The following is a 23019-nucleotide window of genomic DNA, read 5'->3' as shown; positions in this document are numbered from 1 at the left end:
TAACCAGTGCAGTAATAAATACTGTGTTTAGTCAAACCTGAACCTGCATCACTACATAGCTCTTTGGCAGCTCCAGGTGTTTGTGGGTGGGAAGCACCATCTGCTAAAAATACAAATAAATGCCTAGTCAAGGCCCACAGTTGTTTTTGTAAGTTTTTAGTTAACACTGTAGCATAACCATGAAGTTAAGAGCACAGAGCAGAGAATTTAGTGCAAGCTGACAGAAAAATGGTATGTAATATTCTCAGGCAGTTCGACTTAAATATCCGTTTGGACCGTTTGGACCTTTCTGATATATATATTTTTTCATGCTAAACCAAAGTGTGATGATGATCATTTAGCTCTGAAGAGCATTTTGATTTGTTGAATTTAATGACTTAACATCAGTAACTAGGCCTTTACACAGAAAACCTGGTCATTTTTAACACCTGTACAGTACCTTTGAAATACCAACAACAGCATATCTGCTAACTGCCTAAGAATATATCAGATATCTTGTTGTTTTTATGTTTCTTCACGGGTGCAGTCGGGGTGTGTGCCTGCAGTCTCACAGAAACAAATGAAAAGCCACCTACTGTCTGTTGCTAATGAATACATTATCCAATTTGAGCATGCAGCTTGTCAAACACATTCACGCCACAAATCTTATATCATGTTTTTCATCTAGTCTGCACATCTCTACAATACCATGTTGAACATTTTTGATTTAGTAGCTGTCTTCAGCCTATAACTGTTTTTTTTTTTTAACAATAAAACTGCAGTGTTGCCATCCTTATCTTGGAGATATAATACAGCATTAAAGAGACAATACCATATCTGAAACTGGAGTAAATCAGAACTATGTGTTCTATTAATTAATTAATTAACTATTAATTTTCCCAAGGGGCTCCATGAGAAGCTGCAACTTTTTAAAACTACTGGTGCATGTATTGCTCACCACTGGAACTATATGGGGTTTCCCAGTGTTAATATGTGGTCATTTGAAAATTTCCACCAAACTGTGTGTCTTAGGAATCGCCACACAAGGGCAGCAGAGGGCAGGACAATAGTTCTTATTGTTCATGGTCAAGTACTGTAACTTTTTACTCTGCATAAACCCACTTTCATTGGGTATAACTGAACATTAAACAGCTGAGTGAGGGAAAAAAAAACAACCTTTTGATTATCATGTCATAGATGAGTTCATGTGATATATAAAATTGTATAATAATAATAATAATAATAATAATAATAATAATAATGTGGTGAAGTTCAGAGTTGTCTGGCAATAAAGTATCATCATCACCACCATCACCATAATTCCTATGTTTATTGCAAAAATTATATTAATATAATTAATATATGTGATATTCTCAGATTATACTGAATGCACTACCAAAATGAATAAGTGTTTCTATGCCCCCTTTCCCTTTAAGAATAAAATAATGTACTTTGCTTATTAAATCAAAAGAGTCTTGTCTGTCTTTGGCGGTGGGTGGGTGGGGGGTTGTGGGCCTGAGCGGTGTGGATGAATACAGTTAAATCCTGGAATACTGTATCACTCAGTAGATTTAAATAAAACTAGGTGTAGCTCATCAGAATTTATGATTCATGTTTGTATGCAAGAAGTTTCACAGAGCTATCAAATGAAAAGAAAAACAGTTTTAAGCTTATTGCGGTGATATAAATAAGTTGTAAAAGTAAAGTTATACTGTAATATTTTTATCAGAGACGTTTTTTATGTTAGCTCAATAACAAAAAAATAATAATAATAAGAAAGTAAAGTACGTTTTTATTTATATAGCTCCTTTCGAGATAAATATAACAAAATCATTCGCGACAAAATGCGACTAGTACAGCTTATGACAATAATAATACTCTTTTGGTGTGGTAGCGCTTTCGGAAGTTGTGCAGTTCCGTATAAACCTGTATCGCCAAATGTTTCTTCAGAACCACAGACGTTTTTCTTCTGTCACAGCACTGTCATCAGTGACGTCAGTCAGGGTTGTAATCGGTCACGTGAACAGCGCAGGTCTGGATAAAGCGCTGCTCGGGAATACACCATTTATTCTGGTCGGTCCAACCCTCTGTGAATGGTTTTTTATTATTTTATACATTATAACAGATGTGTAGGTAATTTATTTAAATCTGAACCGTAAGAAATAAACATTTATCATCAACGGGAACCTGGGTTTTATTTTCAGCGTGTACTCATATTCGACTGATCATCTTTCATTCGTCGTGATGTGAGTAGATTCTTCTTTTATCGAATATTTTTTTAAAAAATAAAGAAAAAAGGAAAAGAAAAATACAAGCGTAGTTTCTGTTCTTATAGTAATTTTTGTGTTATTATTATTTTTTTAATATTATAAGTCTGAGATCCCATTTTTGTAGCTTTATGTTTGTGTGTGTTATACACTGAAGGCTAATTTTAATGTTGGATTGCTGCTTGGAACGATTAACGGCAAACATGTCATATCACTGTCCAAGAGCTTCATGCAATGCAAGCTCAGATTAATTCTTTGCGGTGAGCATCGGTTTCTGTGTGAGATTTTCTGTGTATACACTGCGCCCATTGGTTACAATGAAGTCATATGGAGGCTTATTCCACTGCCTCCCGTGTCGGTGCTCCATAAGATGGCCTCTTTAGATGTGGGCATATGAGAAACCCCCTTTATTTTTATGGTCGCTGTAGCCAGTTGTTTTGTTTTTTTTTAATCTATTTATTTAATTTTAACCATTTACTTTATGGTTAACCCAGTAGTCCTTTTGCACGTGCGGTTCAAGCTTAACGTACAAAGCCCTTCAGCGTTCTCCTATTTTCAGCACCACCTTATCTCCTTCATCTTTCTGCTCTGTTTATCTTGGGCGTGTGTGGTTTCCTCATCAAGCGGCCAGGGCTCCCCCCCTGTCCAGCATAAGGAGTGCAAATGGCTGATGAGGGTGAGGGTTGTCTTCATGGCTTCATGGGGAACAGATGCTTAGTGAAATGTTGTGGTGGTTCCCTCCCTGATCACTGCCCATCCTCCCTGCCCCCCTGCTGTTAACACAGCCCTCTAATCCCTCCACAGCCCTACACGGACTGTCCAGCAGCCACTGCCTCTGTCTTATGGGCCATAATTACAACAACACACAAGCAGAAGTCAGAAAGAGGAAGGATTGATTTTTCAAAGTTTAATGTCTGCCTTCTGAAAAACAACAACAAAAAACAAAACAGAAAAAAAAACATGTTATTGGCAAGAAATATCAAAAGAGACTGGGGATAAATAATCGGTCATGTTGCTTCAGATGAAATATAAGCTCATTCTAATTTCCGAAATTGGCTTTAATGCCTATCCAGCACTTAAAAATATATTTTGGTGCAAACAAAATCATGTTTGATATTTAGGGGTTTTGTCATCTGCAGAGCTTTGGCAGTTGGGACTTCTAAAATGTGAAGCAGTGCATTTTAGTTTATAGCTATAATCAGAGCGTGCTACATACAAATGCTACAAATGTAAAAGGAATGTTTAAAATGATGCAACAATTTTATAGGACTGATGCAAGTTTAAAAAACTCATCTTAGAACATGTTTTAGAACATAAGAAGATACACAGAAGGTGTGATGCTCTCAGATACCATGAAAAGAAAATATTAGGTTTGAGGATGCTTAAGAGGGAAATGTTAGGAACATTATGGCACAAGTGGTTAACAAATTACTGCAAAACGGACGGTTGGGGGTGACTCATGCAAATAATAGTGGATGCGAATAGGGAAGTTGCTTTTCTTGCAGTAAGAGGAAATCCGCCGTGTCCTTATTTGTCCTGTTATTAAGAAATGCAGTGAATGAAGCGATTGCAGTTTCTGTGGCGACTGTGACTTGCTCACTTCCAGTGTTTAGCAAACTCGAGACTGCCTAGAATAAGTGAGATAATACGAGAACATTTCAAAATTAAATTTCAGTCAAAATATTTGTGATGGAGTCAGTTTGATTTATGTGTTGGGGGGATTTTGTCACTAGAACATGCACTTAATGATTGATAGGATGAACAATCACATACATGAAAGTGGATGATACAGGCCAGTAACCAATCTGTTTTACCATAGTCATCTCTGTGGTATTAAATATGATATCACACTGATAAGAAATAGAAAGCATTTCCATATAAAAAGGAAACACTGTGGGCGGGCATGTTTACTAAGAGTGTTTGTTTCCTATTCCACAATCACATGGAAAAAAAAACATCAATTCACATAAACAGATAAAAGATATTAATGTGGCCGATTCTCCATCTGGTAAAACATGTTTCTCAGACACATTGGTCCAGGCAAAGCCAATTAATCTACAGCATTCTGATTAAAGGAAACCAAAGACTGTGTATCATCACAGGAGTGAGAAATGTTCAACCTTCTGTTCTCTGCTCAGTTTTAATGTTGTTGCTATGGAGAGGATTAGATATAATTTTAGGCCTCTACTTCCTGTCGAGGGGGAGGAATAGACGCAGTAATGTCGTGGTGGTTGGAGCAGGAGATTACATCTATATTTAATCCAGAACCTTTTGAGTATTATATGACACATCTGTCTAGCTTTTAGCTGTCAGCATTTGTGCAATACCTACTGGCAGCAGGTATGTGGTGTAAGTGTTGTGTGCGATCAAAGAACAGGTGAATCAGCTGAACAGAATTATTGTGGCCTTCGGCTTGTTAGGTCATTAGGTAAAATGGATTCGGCACTGGATTACAAAGGATTTTGTGCCACATGAACAGCTGGAGATATTGTAAAAGGTGTGACACACAAATTTCTGCTTAGAAATTCTGGGGCAGGAAAGAAAGTGGTAAAAGAATAGCTTCTAGCTTTTCCAGCAGCATTATTTTGGGTCAAAGTCTGCAAACATTTCACCTGGTTTTAAACAGATTTCACCTGTAATTATATTTCATGACTTTGATTGTTCATTTGATTAATGGGGAAAGACTTATTTTCTAAAATAGTTAGAACCTATTTAGAAAATAAGACCGAAATTAACTATCATGTAGATGTCTAACAATATAAATTATCTAACATGGGAAAAGAAGCCATCACATTCTGCCAGATAAGTAAGTAAGATTTACTTACTTATATGGAAACTTTAATTCATATAACACCTCCTTTAAGGACCACAAAGTGGTTCACAACTACAATAAAATTACAAATATTAAAACACAACAATAATGTCCACTAGTTTAAGTTTCTAAAAGCCGTTAGATAATGTGAATAGTTCATTGAAAAGTAGAATCGCAGAAGCAACATAAAAACAAGACCAGCTAAGCAATAAAATAAATATACATCAGTGTTTTTCAGAATAAAAAACTTTTTTGAGAACCTGAGTAAACCGTAGAGGAACAAATGGTACGTTGTAAAATGCATAAGTGGCAGTGTAATGAATGCATACATATTTTTCAATAGAATAAAATTGAGTATTGAAGGAGATCTGAAAAAACAAGAAAACTTTTTGCTCTTTATACGCCGAGTCATCACGCGTAACCATAGGGCTCAGCACAAATAACTGCGAAAAAACATCGACTACTGATGGAAAATTGGACAAAAACAATGTCGACTGGAAGACTGTCAGGATGGAGGAACCTGGTGGTGATGAGTCATCATTTCAAAAACAAGCTTATGAAACAGTGGACTGATCTTTGCTGGTAAATTATTTTAAAAAGTCTTGTGATTGAAAGTGAAAGCCAGTCAGATACCAAATTCTAAATCTTGTTCAGTAAACAACTGAATCTCTGTCATCACTCAACATGCTGCAGTATCTTGCTTCTACAAATTATCTTTTTTCCATGCTCTTGTGTTAGGAGTTAGTTTTGCACTCTGAGCCTGTAAGCAGTGCTTAGCTGTCTGTACCATCACGCAGCCACAGGGAGGAACAACACACGGGACTATTAGATTTAAAGCCAGTAGAAGCCAAAGTCCTCAGTAGATGAGATATGGCCATAGCTCCTTGTGTGCCAAGGTTCCTAACAGTGACACATCCATCACAAAGGAGTGAGACAACTTTATTCTACCTCCCACATACGCCAGTGGGGAAAATAATAGGCAGCTGTTTATCAGTTTGCTAGTGTGTGTGGACGAATTGCTGAGAGAGATAAACCAGGCTCTTCAACTGAAGCACAATAAGCTGGCCCAGCACTTAGAGGGCTTCCAGGGTTCCATGCTTTGTGATAAAGCCAGAACAAGCTAATTCACTGGCGCGCCCTCTATTCCTTTCATTTTCATGACGTTTTTGAGCCCAAAATAAATGCTGTCTGAATATTACAGCTGTAAAAGCCCAGAAAAAGCTGCTTGCCGAGCAACAACGTACCCTCTCTTCACTTCTGAGTGCTCACTTACAGTTCAATTCTAGTTTCCATATGCACCTTTTTTCTTTTTTCTCTACAGAGGCATGTGTTCTGTTTTACATAACCAGCCATGGCATATAGCAAGGTCACTGGTTGCAAGCCCTCCCATATTTCTCGGTGAAATATGATGTTTTTGCAGCAAGGAATGTATTTTAAGTGCTTCCATGTGCTCTCATTATGTGCTATTTCTTTGGTATGGTATGCAATTTAATGCACTGCAGGAGAAGTGTACATTTTACATGCTGCATTTTGCCTCTTTTTTCAAATCTAGTACAACAGCAAATACAGAGTAAGGACATTTAAGGGTTATCCAGTGTATAGAGTGCACTTTGTTGACCCCCCCATGCACCTTCCACTTTTTTATTTTGCAGCCGACAGTGTGGGAATGGGAAATGATGGAGGATAAAGGGCCTCGTGTAGCAGACTACTTTGTGGTTGCTGGCCTCACCGACTCATCCAAGCCTCTGGAGGAGGATCTACACTTTGATGATGCTGGTCCCAAATCTGTGAAACCCAAAGCCCCTATCACGGATGTCGCTGTCGTGATACGCTCTCTGGGAGAAGAGGTACCCCCAGGCTTCACCTGTGTTGAAACTACCCCCTCAGGCCTTTCTGCAGAGCTCAATGGAGCCAGTCTAAGGGGCCCACAGATCTTCTTGTGCTTTAAGCGAGGCAGAGATAAGCCTCCACTGACAGATCTCGGGTAAGAAGTAATCCTCACTTACTGACCTTTTACTCACCCAGCAGCACTAATAACTCCTCCGCTTAGGGTCACTGTAATCTGCTTTAATGCACATGCTCCAGTCTGAAGTCTTGATCAGTTTTCAAAAATATAAAAAGTCACCAACACCGTCTGATATTTCAGGGTTCTGTATGAGTGGAAAGAGAAGCTCAAACCCGGATGTCACATCGTTCAGACCACACCCTCAGGCCGCCCTGCAAACATCAGCAGCTCGTCCTCCCAACGCATCTACATCACCTACCGCCGTGCACCAAAGAGCCAGCCACACACCTCATTGGCTGTCACCGATGTCTGCATTATCATCCCCGGCAAAGGGGAAACGCCCCCTCACACCTTCTGCAAGGTGGACAAGAACCTCAACAGCAGCATGGTGGGATAGAGCTCTGAAAAATAATCACTTAAACCTAGTGTGTCTGCCCACACAGCCCAGATTGTTGCTGCTATGTGATGGACTTTATCTTTCTCCGTATTTCAGTGGGGATCCTCGGTCTACCTTTGTTACAAGAAGTCTCTGGCTAAAGCAAACACAATTGCATACAAAGCAGGTAAACTGTGCAGAGTTTGTAGCAGTGAAAAGAAAAAGGAAGTTTAGTCATGGATTTGTGTCAGTCATTATCAGTATTCATATAAAGAATATGTTTAACATTTCTTGCATGTGTTTGTGCCCAGGTCTTTTGTGTAGGTACCCCGAAGAGGACTATGAGTCCTTTCCACTGCCAGAGTCAGTGCCTATGTTCTGCCTGCCCATGGGGGCAATGATCGAGTGCTGGCCTGCACACACCAAACACTCCCTGCCTGTTTTTTCCACATTTGTACTAACGGGAGCCTCTGGAGAAAAGGTAAAATCACCTTTGTACGTAGTTGCTTTTTTGTATTCTTTTCTTTTACTTGTTATTTTGTGTACTCACCTACTGAAGTGGCCAAAAAAAACACTTCTCCATTCAGCTTACGGCCATTTCGGTGAGATCATCACCAATTAATGATTCCCCTACAATACCACACATACAAAATATCTCCCTTAATTGCTTCATTTCAGCTAGCATCTCTATCTTTAGCTCCACCTCTGTCTCTCACTGAGAATTAGGATCCCTTATGGATTGGACTGTTTATGAAGTGCAGCTGTATTTCTAAGAATACCAGACAATCTTAATCAACTTCTGAACTCTGACTGGAATCAAAAATGGTCTAAAGGCTGTGTTTGGAATACCAAAAGCCTGTTAGCGTCTGAAAGCACTGCAGCATAAAATATTTTTTTGTATTGTGCGTCTGTGTGTAGCTCATCTTTTGAATAATGGATGGCTCATGCACCACTTGGGCTGATGTGCAAGTTTTAAATGCTGAATGCTTCAGTGTTTACTGCTTCTTGCCTGCAACCTCTAGTCTGCAGGCTAGTCTCATGGTACTTTAGGCTAGGAATGACTTGTGTATTTATTTGGGAGGAGGAACTTCAAAGGGCTGATTTATTATGTTGAAAATTCTCTTGTGAAGCCGCCACAACATGCTCAATGAATGTGTTTCTCAAGGGACTTGTGGCTACTGTTGGGTTTGCATTAGGATAACAAGCGTGCGCATCCTTTGGATGCATTGTGCATTCTTCACGCAATCATCTTGGGGGCCCTTTGTGTGCAGGTGTATGGAGCAGCTATCCAGTTCTATGAGCCTTACCCAGAGGAGAACCTGTCTGAGCGTCAGCGCTCACAGCTCGGCCTGCCAAGCTCTGATCTCAGACCTGACGAGACCAGAAATGTTTACAGCAACAAGAGCATCTGCTTGCTCTCCCACTGGCCCTTCTTCCAGTCCTTCAGGAGCTTTCTCACCTTCCTCTACCGATACTCCATCTCTGGGCCACATTCCCTGCCTATTGAAAAGTTAGCAACTTTTACAGATTTTATCCCTTTCAAATCAGACACTTTAGCTCACAGCCTGATAAATCATACAAAAGTAAGAAGTGTTACAACTTTACTAACTGAATTGATTTTTTACTCACAGGCACATCTCTCACTTCATGCAAAATGTGCCGTTTCCCTCCACTCAGAGACCGCGCATCCTAGTCCAGGTGAGTTTATGAGAAATCACTTCAACTTTGTACGGCTGGGTTCTTTTTTAAATTTGCTCTAACTCACTAAATTTTGTTTGTGTGTCTTCCACAGCTGTCTCCACATGACAGCCTGATGCTGAGCCAACCTGTGTCCTCTCCGCTCCCACTCAGGTAAAGATAACAATAAATTTCATTAAATATCTTGCATTTTTTGCAATCCTAATCTGAAAACTTGTGTTGTTGGGTTTTTTTTGTTTTGTTTTTTTTAAATTGCTGTGTGTTTTTGTGTGGTAGTGGGGGAAGCCTCTCCACATTGCTCCTGAATCTGGGCCCCAAAAATGCTGCCACTCTGCTCGTGTTGGCTGTCACAGAGCACAAGATCCTGGTTCATTCCCTGCGCCCCGCTGTACTCACCAGTGTAACCGAGGCCCTTGTGTCTGTAAGTATTGTCTTTTTTAATCCTCTTTTTTTCCTGGCAGTAGCACTAAAACTAAGGTCTTTCATTGGACCATAAAAGTCTTTTGTATATATTGTTTATAGTAATTAATTTTACTTATGATCCCTTTCAGATGATTTTTCCCTTCCACTGGCCATGTCCATACATCCCTCTGTGCCCGCTGGCTCTGGCAGATGTTCTTAGTGCACCATGCCCTTTCATTGTGGGCATGGACTCCCGGTACTTTGATCTTTACGTCCCCCCGGCTGACATCACTTGTGTGGATCTGGACACCAACACCATCTCCCAGTAAGTGACCTCTTACTGCAGCCAGTCTGTGCTACTAGATGGCCACCTTCAACTCAACTCTTATGTAATGATAAGAGGTGGAATGTGAAGTATTTTTACTGTACAGAAAAAAAACATGTTTGGATCCCACTGGCCTCCCACATCAATACAAAAGGTATTCTGTGAAGAAATCAGTGAATCCTCCCTCCCTCGTATCTTTTTTGTTTCCTAACTGCCCTCCCGTGTAACAACAACCATCTGTTGTGCTTTCAGAAAAGATGACAAGAAGGCTCTAACGTGGAAAATCTTGCCCAGGAGAGCCTGCAAGCATCTTCTCAATAGTCTGAATAAGCTCTATCAGCAGCTCGTTGAGGGTGAGTCCAGTCTGTGTCATCCTCTAAGTGGTTTCATGAATAATTTTGGTTGCTTAGGCTACATGAGTCTGTTGAGTCAGCCTCTATGGGCAGCTTTACAGGAAAACTGACAGGATGCACTCACTGTTCTGTTAATAAAATAGTGCAATGATTAGTTCTTTTATAGAAGAGCATGTTGACCATATATCATTCGCCATTTATGGTATTTTAACTGATCCTCACCCTTCCTCTTATTCCACATATGGTATTCTTTCATTAGTGATTTATTCATATTATTGTTTTTATTATTCTATTTCTATTTAATTTAAAAATCTTTTAAATTATGCAAAAATGAACTGTTATGTCCTGCCTCTTATAAAATCTAGATCTTCGCTGTGGTGTTTGAACAACATGACATCATGAATCCTGGTCTAGACAGGAACAATTTGCTTGCGACATCATGCCAAGTGGTCTGTTTTTGCTAGCTTTATACCTGTTGGCAAGTCGGTGTCTGCATTTCTTTTAACTAGGACTGCTGTGAAAATCAGAGTATTATACATAATTTGACTTTGACAGACTCACTTTTACTCCAGTCTTGAGTGCTGTACTTAATACTTCTTTCCTTGTGGAAAAAGTGTGTGGTCTGTGGTGATAATAATACTGGTGTCTGGTTAAATAACCGGTTATTTGCTATCAGGTGGTTTATGCGCATATGGATTGTTAAAACATCAGCTGTTGTGTGCCCTCAGGTGGTCATTTAAACCATGAAGATGTGCAGATGGATCACACAGTGACCGACTGTGAGCTTGAAAGTGGAAAAAGCCTGCACACACTAGAGCTCGAGATCCAGGAGGCCTTCCTGCGCTTCATGGCTGCCATCCTGCGAGGCTACCGTTCCTATCTGTTGCCCATCACCCAAGCCCCGTCCGAGAAAACCACTGATGCCAGCTCCCTCTTTGACATCCAAGGTATGTGTCACTCTCAGCAAGTAATATTCTCCATACTAAGTCACGGCAAACCATGCTGACAGGTCACGGCTCCCCTCCCTCTGTGATTCAGTGCTGTAGTAAGTCGCGAGGTTAAGGTCCGAATGCTGCGAAGCTGGCCTCAAATCAGAGCTGTAATGACTGTTGTGATTTATGTTAAGCCTCGGTGGAAATTAGGGTTGGATGACAAGTCAGAGAGGCCACTGCGATTAATAGCACAATGTCCCTGCACATGTGTGTGCTATTATGTAAGAGGAGCAGTGGAGAACAAATTGTTTCATAACACAGGATTTATTTTGCGGAAATGTTGGTTACGGCTGCAACTTTACCCCATAAATATTTTGTAAGGGCTTGACAAGTAAATGCAATGATTTAGAATCATGAGACGGATATGAATTCCCCACTTTTTAAGATTTTCAATAAATAATTTCGTTTTCTTTTTTACAGGCTTCTTGAAGAGCAGAGACCGCTCCCATCAGAGGTTTTACTCCCTCATGACCAAGACTCAAATGTTCAGTCGTTTCATAGAAGAGTGCTCCTTTGTCAGTGATAAAGATGCCAGCCTGGCCTTCTTTGATGAGTGTGTTGATAAGGTGAGGTTTACAGCTAATCTTTATTATGGATTTTCAGTGTCAGAGATGATTCATCAAAATCATTCTGCTGCGTAGGAACAAACGCTCTTTGAGCGATATTTAGTCTGGCCTCTGACTGCTGGCAGAAATTCTCTAAAAAAGAAGCAGAAACATTTAGAGGAACAATTAATCACGCACTGTCCTCTAAATTAAGACCTTTTTTGGACTTTATTTAAGTTTCAAAAAGAATGAAAAAGCAATTAACAGGAAGTAAAGGCAATAAACAAAAAGTAACACTTCAGCACATCTCTTGGGCCTCTTTGTAAGATCAGCTCTAAGCTTTTTCATCAACTTTATTGTCTGCTTCTTTTTAAAGATGTTTTCTGTCTTCTTTTTGCTTCTTCTGCTGTTCTGATTTTCTGCCTTCTTGTCATTTCTTTTTTCTCCTTTGCTTGTCGTTACGGTCCCTGCCTAACAGTTATTTTCCAGTGGAGGAAAGGTAAGTTACTCAATCCTATGCTGCTGTTTAAATAAAATATTTTTAACATTTTCCCACATTGATCCCAATCAAAGGATTTAATTATATACATTATATTTATGTGCACTTATTTTGAATAAATCAAGGTGGTGTAACGGAGGGCTAGAAAGAAAATGTCTTTAATGTGATGACGTGTATTAGATGTCAGAAATCTGCATTATCCTTTTTGTTGTTGTTGTTGAAATCCCGTGGGATGTGCTGATTATTAGTTTGTGCTAATTCTTTGTAGACTTGACAGATTTTATGAACACAAACTGACAACTTGTTTTGTCACACCCTCGCACAAAAACGCTAAAACATCCGCCTCCTCTGCGTGTGTGTGTGTACGTGTGTGTGTGTGCTAGTACACTTGTGCAATCAGGAAGTCACATTTACATCCTGCTTGAAGAGTTTGAACTGTATTAATGGTCATTGTGGTTATTATTGAGAAGTGGAAGCCTTGATTCATACAGCGTCACTGCTGCTGAGGTTGACAACAAATGCGTGATTGAGAAAGAGCTCTCGGGTGTAAGAGGAAGGGCAACAAACAGAGAAACAGAGCAGAATTGAAGTGAGGGCAAACAGGTCAGTGAGGGTCCGGTGACTGAATCATCCACTCAACTGAGTGGAACAAACCCTGTAATCCAGTACACCGGGGAACTATTCAGCCGCTGCCATAATATTAACGTTTTTGTGAAACTCATGCCCGAGATAAGCTGGTAATCGATTCAGACAAGCCAAGTGAGTGCACATCAGCTCAGTAGGCTTTTTATAATGTCCCAGGAAACTATTCAGAGCTGATTTTCTTTAAAAAAGGAGCATGTATGCTTTTGCTCGGCTTCTCTTTGTTCCTGCTGTTGTTCTCAGAAAGGCATGCAGGCATGCAGGCAGGCATTGAAAGCTTCTCTCCAGACAGCAGATAAGTCCATTTGGAGCTGAAGCAAATGTGGCAGTTAAGTATCAAGTAGTGCTGCCAAAGCTGTACAGTTAAATGGTTTCATGTCCCTAGAGTAACATGGCATCAATTTTGTCCAGGTCACTGCAGCCTAGATTAATTCGGTCTTGGAGAAATCACGGGATCAAGCCTTCGGTAGTGCCCTGTAGTTAACTGCAATTGGAGCAAAAGCCATATTTCTGATGCAGGCCGGTTCATTACTGACATCTTTGTGTCCTCACTGACCCTGATATCTGGTCGGATCTGAGAGCTTCCAGAAAGCTTTAGCACTTGTAGATTTGTGTTTAGAGAAGAGCTAAAAGGAAAGATGAAGACAGCTGCTGAATTTGTGTTTCTCTTGCAAACCAGATGGACAGTGAGCGACCAGAGGACGCCAGACTGATCGAACTGGATGAATCGCACCGCAGCGAGCACACAGTCTACATCAACCCTCCAGAGCTGCCTCCGCCATCGCAGGGAGAGGAGCATCCTCTGTGCTATAGGTACCACACTGCAGATGAATCTCTAAATGAGAGAGGCAAGACAGGGGGTTTCTTTTTTTAAAACTCTGTCTTGTAAGCTTGAGCAGCACATTTCACTGACACTGGGTGCTGCTCCCAAAGGACAGACTCATAAACTGCTTCTGTTGTTAGACTTTGTCACTGCCACAGGGCTGTGTGGTTATTTTGAGCTGTAACACATTACTTTTGGATTCTTATGTTGGTGCTTCAGGGAAGAACCAAACTATTGTAGGAATAATTCAGCTTGCTAGCATTTATGAGCAATCCATGTCTATTTTTAGCTCATGTAACTGTATATAAGGGAGTATACATTTCTTTCTGCAGCTACTCTGCATTTCCTGTGCTAAATGCTGAGCTTCTGGAGCCTTTGGAGGGAGCAAGTCCTTCATCAGCAGGCATAGCCTCACGCCACAGCAGTCCAGCCAGCCCCACAGCCATCTTTAGACGCTCTAAACAGGTCCTTAAGAATCTTCATGTCAATTTGGTTTCTGTCATGAACAAAGATAAACCTAAATATGTTCAAATTAATGTCACATTTACTCCTGTACCTATTCTCCATAATCATGTGCAAGGATATGAATGTGAATCCAAAATGCAAATCTGGTTGTTAATAGACAATGAATCACATTTACATCTGATCTTTTTCATCTTAGGAGATCAAATCAGCTCAAAGGATGGCCAAAACGTATTCATCTATGCCTCAGATGTGGTCCAAGTGTCTGCTTCGCCACTGCTACGGCCTGTGGTTTATCTGCTTGCCAGGATTTGTTGGCAACTGCCACTCCAAGGTGCGAGCGCTGCGTACGGCTTATGATGTGCTGAGGAAAATGCAGGACAAAAAGCTCCAGGCTCCAGATGAGGTAGGAAACTGCTCTGGATAAGAAAACAATACAGATCTGCCGATATGATTCAGAAAAGACGACGCTGCACATTTTCAGTGTTAACGTGTTTTTTTTCTCCAAGGTTTGTTACCGTGTGCTGCTGCAGCTGTGTGGACAGTACAGCCAGCCAGTCTTGGCTGTTAGGGTGCTGTTTGAGATGAAGAAGGCTGGAGTTCAACCCAATGCTATCACATATGGGTACTATAACAAGGTGCGTGCTATCGGTCATTAACAATACAACTAAGAAAATGTAAGCAATTTGCATATTGGATTGAGATGGGATCTCAAAATATGTTGTATTTCTTCTCCAGGCGGTATTGGAGAGCACCTGGCCATCGACCACCAGGGGAGGATACTTTCTATGGGGAAAGCTGAGGAACGTGCTCCTCGGTGTGCTCCAGTTCAAGCAAGCAGGAAGGAAACAACGGAACTCCCAAAGAGATCCTCATCTTTCAGGTAAGGAAAAATTATATTCCTGACTATGTGACTGTCTATAACACCCAATTACATATATTTTGGTGAAAAAACAAAACAAAACATACAGATATTTTTTTCATTCAACTACAGCACTTCCACAAACATCTGGCCAAACATTTTCTGTAGAGCAGTAATTCTCTGTGAATGCTTTCCTGGGCGGTTACATAGATCACACACATCATATTCTTGCCTCTAGTGAAAACTACTTTTCCCTCTTGTAAATAAAAAGCATGGATCAATCTTGTCTTGTATTAGCGGCTCAGGCTGGAGGGTATGTGGGCTATTTTCTTGGCAAACTGAGCCCATTAGTAACATCTAAATGTTATCTAAACACCACAGCTCACCTGAGTATTGGTGCTGACCATCTTCATCCATTTATGATCACAGTGTAACAATTTTGTGATGGATGCTTCCAGCAGGATAACACGCTGTGTCACAAATCATCTCAAACTGCTTTCTTGAACGTTACAGTGAGTTCACTGTATTCAAATGGCATCCACAGTCACCAGATCTCCATCCAACAGAGCACTATTGGGATCTAGTGGAATGGGAGATTCTTATCATGGATGTGTAGCCAACAAATCTGCAGAAACTGTGTGATACTATCATGTCAAATAACATCTCTGAGGAATGTTTCCTTAGAACTCCGATTAAGGCAGTTCTGTAGTCAAAAGTAGAAGTAGTAGCGACTGCTTTACACTCGATCCCAGTGAGGCTTTAAGATGTTTTGGACTGCATCAAATTTACAGAAAATTACTCCTGACTTCATCAATGGTGTATTTTCTTCTTAGTTACTGTAATTCCTTTATGAATTCATGCGACATAGTCTGATCCTGGTTCCCTACCTTGCTTTTTTGAAACCTTTTACACAAAGTGAAGAGGTTTTCCTCCCTGGCAGTCAAAGTATACAGATTCCTTTTGATCTCAGTCTCAAATTCCCACAACAACCCGCAGAGACCCTCATTACCATAATGACATATTGAGTGATAGGCTTTAATGAAAAAGTAATGCTTTACACCATTTTATACAACATTTTTCCCAGCTGCACATATTTTAACTTAACGTTTTTAACGTTTAAATTCCCAAAATAAAAACACGATCATATTAAGTGCATCTTCGGTCTTGAGCAAAATTCAAGTTACATTATACTTTAATGCGATTCGTCCACTTTTCTTCACTTTGAGGTAAAATAGATAAATCTTTTAGTGCTGGTTGATGCTGTGGCAATCAGAACATTCCTGCATTTGCTGCAGATGATAATGAATGAAACCCTCACTGAACTGTGTTCAGTGAGGGTTTATACATTGCTCATATATAGTGTGTGTGCAGCTCTGGTTTCATAATCTGTCTTTTGTGAAGCCTCTCTCATCCCCTTTCTCTCTGCTCTTATCTCCCTTTAGACGGCAGCGATCTAGACACAGTCAGCCATGGCAGTTTGGACAGCGCTAATGACTCTGCTGAGCGCACCTCCATCGACACCGACTTCACTAAAATGGACTCCAGCGATGATGGATTTAGTACAGGTAGAGAGCTACTGCCCTATGTCGTTCTCATTCCATCTATTTTACATGCAGCCTTTTACTTTCCCTCATGTCGCTCTGATTTATGGGATGTGATTGAATTAACTGCCTTAAAAGTGGCAGAACATCATGAATCTCAAACCTTAATTATTCATCTGCACTGACTTTCTGTCAGTCATTTTACACAAACTAATATATGAAAGACTCCAGTATTAAGGTGTGATAAAAGGTTCACCGTTTTCACTGTTGGTTTTTCCCATACCTGATGTACTTGATTTATATCAGTGAGCCGTTTTTGTTGTTTATTTTGATATTATGGAATTATGCCAGGTAATCAGAGCGAAAATCTCTTTAGTGGTTGTGTCGTGTCTTGTTTTTTCCTCCTTGGTTAGATGCTATGGATGGTGTGGTGCAAGGATCAAGGATAGTTTGATCCCTGATTATTTACTTAATGGTGTGAAAGCAATAGGGAATTAAGGGGATGTGTAGTCAAAGGCACTCTGCTAAATACATAGATATACAATGTGTGTGCTGCATGTGCCGTATTATAGGTACCTTTCAGCATGTAAGCAAATAACAGGTGATACCTTTTGTTATTTATTTACATTTTATATCCTTTTTGTTCGGCTTGCCCACCCTCCGCTGGTGGTAGGGTCCATTCAGGCATGGATAAGAGAAAGAAGGCGTAACGTAGATTGAGATGTGGTGGCAGTTTGTTGTGTAGCTGCTTTCTTACTCTTGCTTTTAAATATAACTTTTAAAACTTTCTGCTGCTTTTAAACCAGCCCAGTCAAAAGCATAAATAAATACATATAATAAATCTTTGAATTATGCATTAAAGGCAAATTGCATTCAAATTGCATTTTAAGTGATTGGGGAAAATGCAAATGTAAAAGCCAAGAAACAAGCACTTACATAAAGTCTGCTCTGTAATATGTGGTGGTGGGGGTAGGGGTGGGGTTGGGGAAAATTGTATTATGTTGGATAGCGTTAGGTGGGCATGTTTCTTTTGTAAGCTCACATCTTTGCAGCTAAGACAAGAACCAAAGCTGAAAAGACCAAAGCTTTTGCGCTAACAATATCATCTGGCACAACTTGTCTCTTCAAACTACTGAAAGTGAACAAATTCTTTGAAAATACTGCAAGAACAGTGGAGAAGGTTTGTACTGTCTCCTGCTATTTGACCTTGTGAATTTAATGAAGTTTTTATAAAAATATTCTGTTCCTTTTCTGGTGCCCCTGCTTTTCTATTCTGGGTGTTTTGTGTGCTTCATGCTGAAGGGAATGTCACAAAGCGCTTGCAAACAAAAACTCTCTGATCAGTTGTCTCATATAAAGCTTCCATGGAGACTAATGGGAACAAATTCTAATTCACTCGAGGAAGAAACAAAACACCAGTGAGAGGACATTTAAAAAGTAAGCGTCAGCGGAGTGATTTCTCCTCATCTTTTTCAGGTGAACAGTCAGACCAAGGCTATGATTCCTTGTCTAAGGAGGAAGAGAGATTGTGCAGCAGAGAGAGTGATGGCACAGCCCTGGTGGAAGACAAAGGAGTCAAGTCAAGTGAGTTATGGATTGCTTTTATGTCGTATCTTTGACACTGGGGGACTATTTCTGCAAAAGTGACTCACAGCTCACTGCAAAATGGATGCTTTGCCTTTAAAAGCTGGTGGTATCACATTTGGCTGTGGGTGTAATGTATTTTTTTTTTCTTGTCCATTTGCTATTAAATTTAGGTGTTTCTCATTAAAAAAACCAATCTGCTGATGGATAAACGTGTTATGTAAGCAGATGACTTTTGCCTTGAATTTTGTTGCAAATCATGACATGCGGTGTCTGACTTTGTGTTGTTTTTCTAGTTTTTCAGTCGTCATAATCAGTAGTCCTCTGTAATTGGTGTGGCATTTTATCAGAGCCTTAATAACTTATTACTTTTGGCTTAAAATGCAATACAGCTGTATTGTAAGATTAACACATAACCCTTAAGGAACCGCAGAGCTGCCAGTTTCCCTTCCTCCTCGTCCCTGCAGCAGCTTCATGTTGGCATGAACAGTAGAACAGTAGCAACAATTCATTCAAATCTAACAGGATTTGTTATTTTAGAATAATGCAAGAGCACAATACTAACACAGATTTCAGTGGACTAGCCAAAAACGCACAAAAATGCCTTTTAGTGTTCATTCTCAATCTATATGTTGTTCAAAACTGCAGCGTTTGATGTGGAGGTTCCATTCTTTCTCCCAGCGCCTCCAAATCAAAAGATGCTAACACAGCAATGTTTTATTTATAAAGCAGACTCTCAAGAAGTTGTTTTATTACTGCGTATAACCACTATGTACCGTTCAGCTGAATGTTTTCAAATGTGTTTTTGTCACAGGCAGTGGCCTCAGGCTGGCTTCCAGTCCATCTAGTGACACTCTTCTGAGTGGAGCTTTGCCAAAGGCAGAGAGGCCAAATTCTCTGGACTTGTCTGGTGGACAGGGAACTCTGAGGCTCAGTGTCCCCATTCTAAGTACATCAAAGCAGCTTCACCTTGCTTCTGACAGACTGCATGAAGTAGAGGAAGAGGTCACAGAGACTGATAAACAGACATACCCAGTGGAGAGGGCCGGCGTTATCTGCAATGCCGGGACAGTGAGGAGGACAGGTATTGAGATGGGATTTGATCCCCTGTCGCTGATGGCAACAGCGACCGTACAGGAATGTGACCATGACAGCAGCAGTGCATCCAACTCTAGGCGCAACCTGGCCGAGGAGATTGAAACGTACATGAATAATGGCAACAGCCCCTTGAGCAGCCGCACGCCCAGTATGGACCTGCAGAACCCCTCAAGCCCTTTGTTCCGCTCAGCCTCTTCTCCCCACTCCTCCCCGCAATCCTCAACCCTAGTTCGATCCACTACACACCTCCCACTGCCTGCCAAAACAAAGGAGAGGCTGAGGCAGTCACCATCTCTTCCTCTTGGTATTTGTAACAAAGACAGAGAGAGGCCTCCCTCTTTGGTTTCACCGTCATCACCCACTCCTTCCACTTCATCGTTCTCCATGGAAACACTGTTCACCCCAACTCTCGACATCTTCAAGAGCAGCGTTATATCAGCAGGAAAGGGTGTGGCTGAGAAAGCTAGTCGTCTCTACTCTCGTTTGTCCTCTCAAACTTCACTAACACAGGTTAGATTTTTTTTAACATATAAATAATTCATGCATATTTGGGATTAGTGGCTCTAGGATGAAATCTAGTTACAGTTCTTTTTTGCCCCCTGCAGGATGCAAACTGTGACCGCATGAGTGTGTCCTCACTGACCTCAGGAGAGGCCGATTGCTCCTCGCTGCTTGATAATGACTCCTGTCTAGATCCAGATGGATTTACATCCCCACAGCATGGTAGCGTGTCCCGAGTCAGGAGAAGCCCCGTTGGGCATCATCATACTAACCTGGGCAGCCCTGGCACCCCAAACAGAGTGTTCAGACACAACTCCTTTTCTGGTTCGTTCCACATCTTTTAATAAATATTGTTGTAGTGAAGCTTTTATTTTCGTGTGTTACATTGTTATTTTACAAAGTTACTAATACTTACACTGGATGATCAACAAAGTCAATTAAATCAGGTTTCTTTCCTGCTAAAAGCAGCTCTAATCTAAAAAACTCATGGCTTAAAGCTTTGCTGTTACAAGCTCATTATAACTGCAGCATTGTGCTGGTTTGCATGAAAACACTTCTTGGCAGTCTAAATTTAGAGTAAGAGTAGGCCTCAGTGATGGAAAGAGTTGGGTGTTGTTCTATTGGAAAGTAGGCCAGCAGGCGTGAGGGATGATGCAGTGTGTAGGTTTTTCTGCACCCAGCCACAGGCCCTATGCTAAACACACTTCAACATGTACACGTGCATGCACAATCACGTGCACACAAGCAGAGACACAGACTCACTAAACCTGCGGCACAAATACAAACACTCATTGCAGATTTTAATAAAGTAATTGCTGCTTTGTTTCAGCTGGACACTTTTTCTTAGTTTCATCCAGACATTTAAAGCTTTGACAGCTGTGTTCAGTCTTGGCTTTGCGTTCTGTGTCTGATTGTATAATCCTCCACTGTATCCAGGTGGTTTGGCACTTCCCTCCAAAACTCCTCACACTCCAGATTCCTCCCCCGACACCAGCCGCTTCCAACCCACTCCCAATTACACCGTAGAGGTAAGGCACCAGCACATAACAATCCCAGTCCAACTCTTGTCTGTAGGCTCGCTCAGGCAGTGTGATGGTTTCTTTCTGAACCTGACGCTTTCTTTTATAGGTGTTGATGTCTAGCTGTTCACTTTGTAAGACATGTGACTGTCTGGTGTATGATGAGGAGATAATGGCAGGATGGACGGCAAATGACTCAAACCTCAACAGCACTTGTCCTTTCTGCGGCACAGCCTTCTTGCCTTTTCTCAATGTGGAAATCAAAGATCTGAGACCGCACAGCAGGTAAAATTTACACAGCACACTATGCTTACAAAGAGAGCTCAAACACTTTGAATAATTAAAGCCATCAATTTGGGCTATTTTCAGTTACAACATTGTGCTAGATTGTCTTTTTCTATAGTATCCTGCTAATTGTCTGGAACATTTTTTTTTCTTTTTACAAAGAGCACTGAGGCACACAGACACAGACAAAACATCTTTTATCCCCGTGGCCCATTTAAACAGATCCGCTCTCTGTCTCTCATCAGGTCGTCTAAGAAAAGCAATCCTGTTAAAGAGGAGGATACTTCCCTGCCACCCAATCCCGAGGAAAAAATCTCCACAACAGACGGTGCAGCTGAGGCATCTGCAGCTCCTGCACAGAAGCGGGAGAGCAGTGGGGGTGCTGGCCAAGCCCCAGCCTCATCCTCGTCCTCCTCCTCCTCCTGCTCCTCTGCTTCTGCTCCTGTAACAGTGCCCTACTTGAGCCCTCTGGTTCTGTGGAAGGAGCTGGAGAGCCTGTTAGTGAATGAGGGCGACCAGGCAATCTCCTCCCCAAGCGTTGTTGACCAACATCCCATTGTCTTCTGGAACCTTGTTTGGTACTTCAGAAGGCTCGACCTGCCGAGTAACCTGCCAGCTCTTATCCTGGGCTCCCAACACTGTAGCCATGAAGACCAGGTAAATATGACAGCCTGTCACCCACGCAGAATACTTTAATGATGTCATCCCGTGTGCCACCAGCAACTAGAAAAGTGAATCTTGTAGCTCATTAGCTTAGCCAAGCGCTAAGGCAAGCAGAAACAGTTTGTACCAACTGGCACTTCTAAAGCTCAGAAAATTATTTGGGACTTTGGTGACGCCTAGTGTTGTTATTAAAAATCAAAACTAACAAAATATAATGCATGAAACCATAACACGACTTGTGCCTACAGAGGACAATGCAATAAGGAATTCATCTTTTTAATGTATTTTGTCCCCTTCAGACTCCTCAGATGCTGTCATCGGAGGACAGCAAGCAGGTTCTCGTGAGGATTATGTGGGACAATTTGAAGTTGCACCAAGACAAAGTTCAACCCTGCTACGTCCTGTGGAACACCCACTGTAAGTTAATACAATGTTTACTTTCACAGACTATAGTGCAATAAATTAGAAAAGGTGATATCAGGTTACCTTCAGAAAATTATTTTCCTGGTAAGGTCAGATATTTACATGCAAATGAAACAATGCATATTAACAACTAGTAGATCATGCATAATTCAGCTCAGGAAACCTATTAATCAAGTCATCTTATCAGTGAGCCACGCTTTCAGACTTCGTTTCTTCATTTCTCTCATCTGTTAATGAGAGAAATGAGATGAATGAACCTTTGATCGCATGTGATTTTAATCTCTCCCTCTTCGCAGGTGCCAGCTCGCTGGTTCGCTCCGGGTTATGTGAAGAAGGCCAACTCTTCACTGTGGAGCTCCTGCAGGGTTTCGTGAGGGGCATTAAGAAGAGTGATGTGCATCAGCCCATGAGCCAGATCATTCAGCTGTTGGGGCCTGAGTTAGGTTTTAAAAGACAGAGGTAAGTAAATAAAGAGGTGTGTGATGAGTAAAATTACACCGGCAAAATCATATGAATGGAAAATCTCATTGCTTTTCTTTTCTTTTCTCTCCCAAAAAAGGAGTCTCTACAGAGATTTATTGTTCCTTACTCTGGTGGCTTTGGGGAAGAACAACATTAATATCAGTAAGTTCAGATCATGGATGATTTAGTTTTTAGTTATTTTAGCAGGACTGGAAATGTCAGTCCACTGCTTTTGTCCAAATATGTAATAATGACTCTTGATGGCTTTAATGATGCCCTTTCTTCTTCTTCTTTTTTCACATATCCTGTACAAAGTTTTGTGTAAACAGCCATCTTGGACGCAATACACTAGCCTCATTTGTACTCTGTATAAAGTATAAGATTAAAGTGTTTGAATATAT

The 23019-nt window shown here is 40.9% G+C and overlaps 1 protein-coding gene across 1 annotated transcript in view; it reads left to right on the top strand.

The window, feature by feature from the left end:
* The first annotated feature begins 1986 nt into the window (after positions 1-1986).
* Positions 1987-23019, top strand: part of dennd4a (DENN/MADD domain containing 4A) — a 23020-nt gene continuing 1987 nt past the window's right edge. The window contains exons 1-29 of the mRNA XM_084933508.1: positions 1987-2225; positions 6711-7042; positions 7205-7451; positions 7557-7626; positions 7751-7920; positions 8711-8949; positions 9071-9137; positions 9232-9290; positions 9414-9558; positions 9689-9864; positions 10117-10217; positions 10946-11164; positions 11630-11775; positions 12233-12253; positions 13575-13708; positions 14051-14183; positions 14380-14586; positions 14690-14818; positions 14919-15063; positions 16485-16607; positions 18060-18167; positions 18982-19775; positions 19871-20090; positions 20703-20794; positions 20895-21070; positions 21316-21727; positions 22033-22150; positions 22453-22615; positions 22716-22780. Of these exons, the coding sequence (XP_084789634.1) occupies positions 6732-7042; positions 7205-7451; positions 7557-7626; positions 7751-7920; positions 8711-8949; positions 9071-9137; positions 9232-9290; positions 9414-9558; positions 9689-9864; positions 10117-10217; positions 10946-11164; positions 11630-11775; positions 12233-12253; positions 13575-13708; positions 14051-14183; positions 14380-14586; positions 14690-14818; positions 14919-15063; positions 16485-16607; positions 18060-18167; positions 18982-19775; positions 19871-20090; positions 20703-20794; positions 20895-21070; positions 21316-21727; positions 22033-22150; positions 22453-22615; positions 22716-22780 (4990 nt within the window). The 5' untranslated portion in view covers positions 1987-2225; positions 6711-6731. The remainder of the gene's footprint in view (positions 2226-6710; positions 7043-7204; positions 7452-7556; positions 7627-7750; positions 7921-8710; positions 8950-9070; positions 9138-9231; positions 9291-9413; positions 9559-9688; positions 9865-10116; positions 10218-10945; positions 11165-11629; positions 11776-12232; positions 12254-13574; positions 13709-14050; positions 14184-14379; positions 14587-14689; positions 14819-14918; positions 15064-16484; positions 16608-18059; positions 18168-18981; positions 19776-19870; positions 20091-20702; positions 20795-20894; positions 21071-21315; positions 21728-22032; positions 22151-22452; positions 22616-22715; positions 22781-23019) is intronic.

This window comes from Perissodus microlepis, chromosome 7 (assembly GCF_051167445.1).
Source record: "Perissodus microlepis isolate ML-2025 ecotype Zambia chromosome 7, ASM5116744v1, whole genome shotgun sequence".
NCBI classification, from domain to species: domain Eukaryota; kingdom Metazoa; phylum Chordata; class Actinopteri; order Cichliformes; family Cichlidae; genus Perissodus; species Perissodus microlepis.
This window is presented reverse-complemented; position numbering and strand designations above follow the sequence as displayed.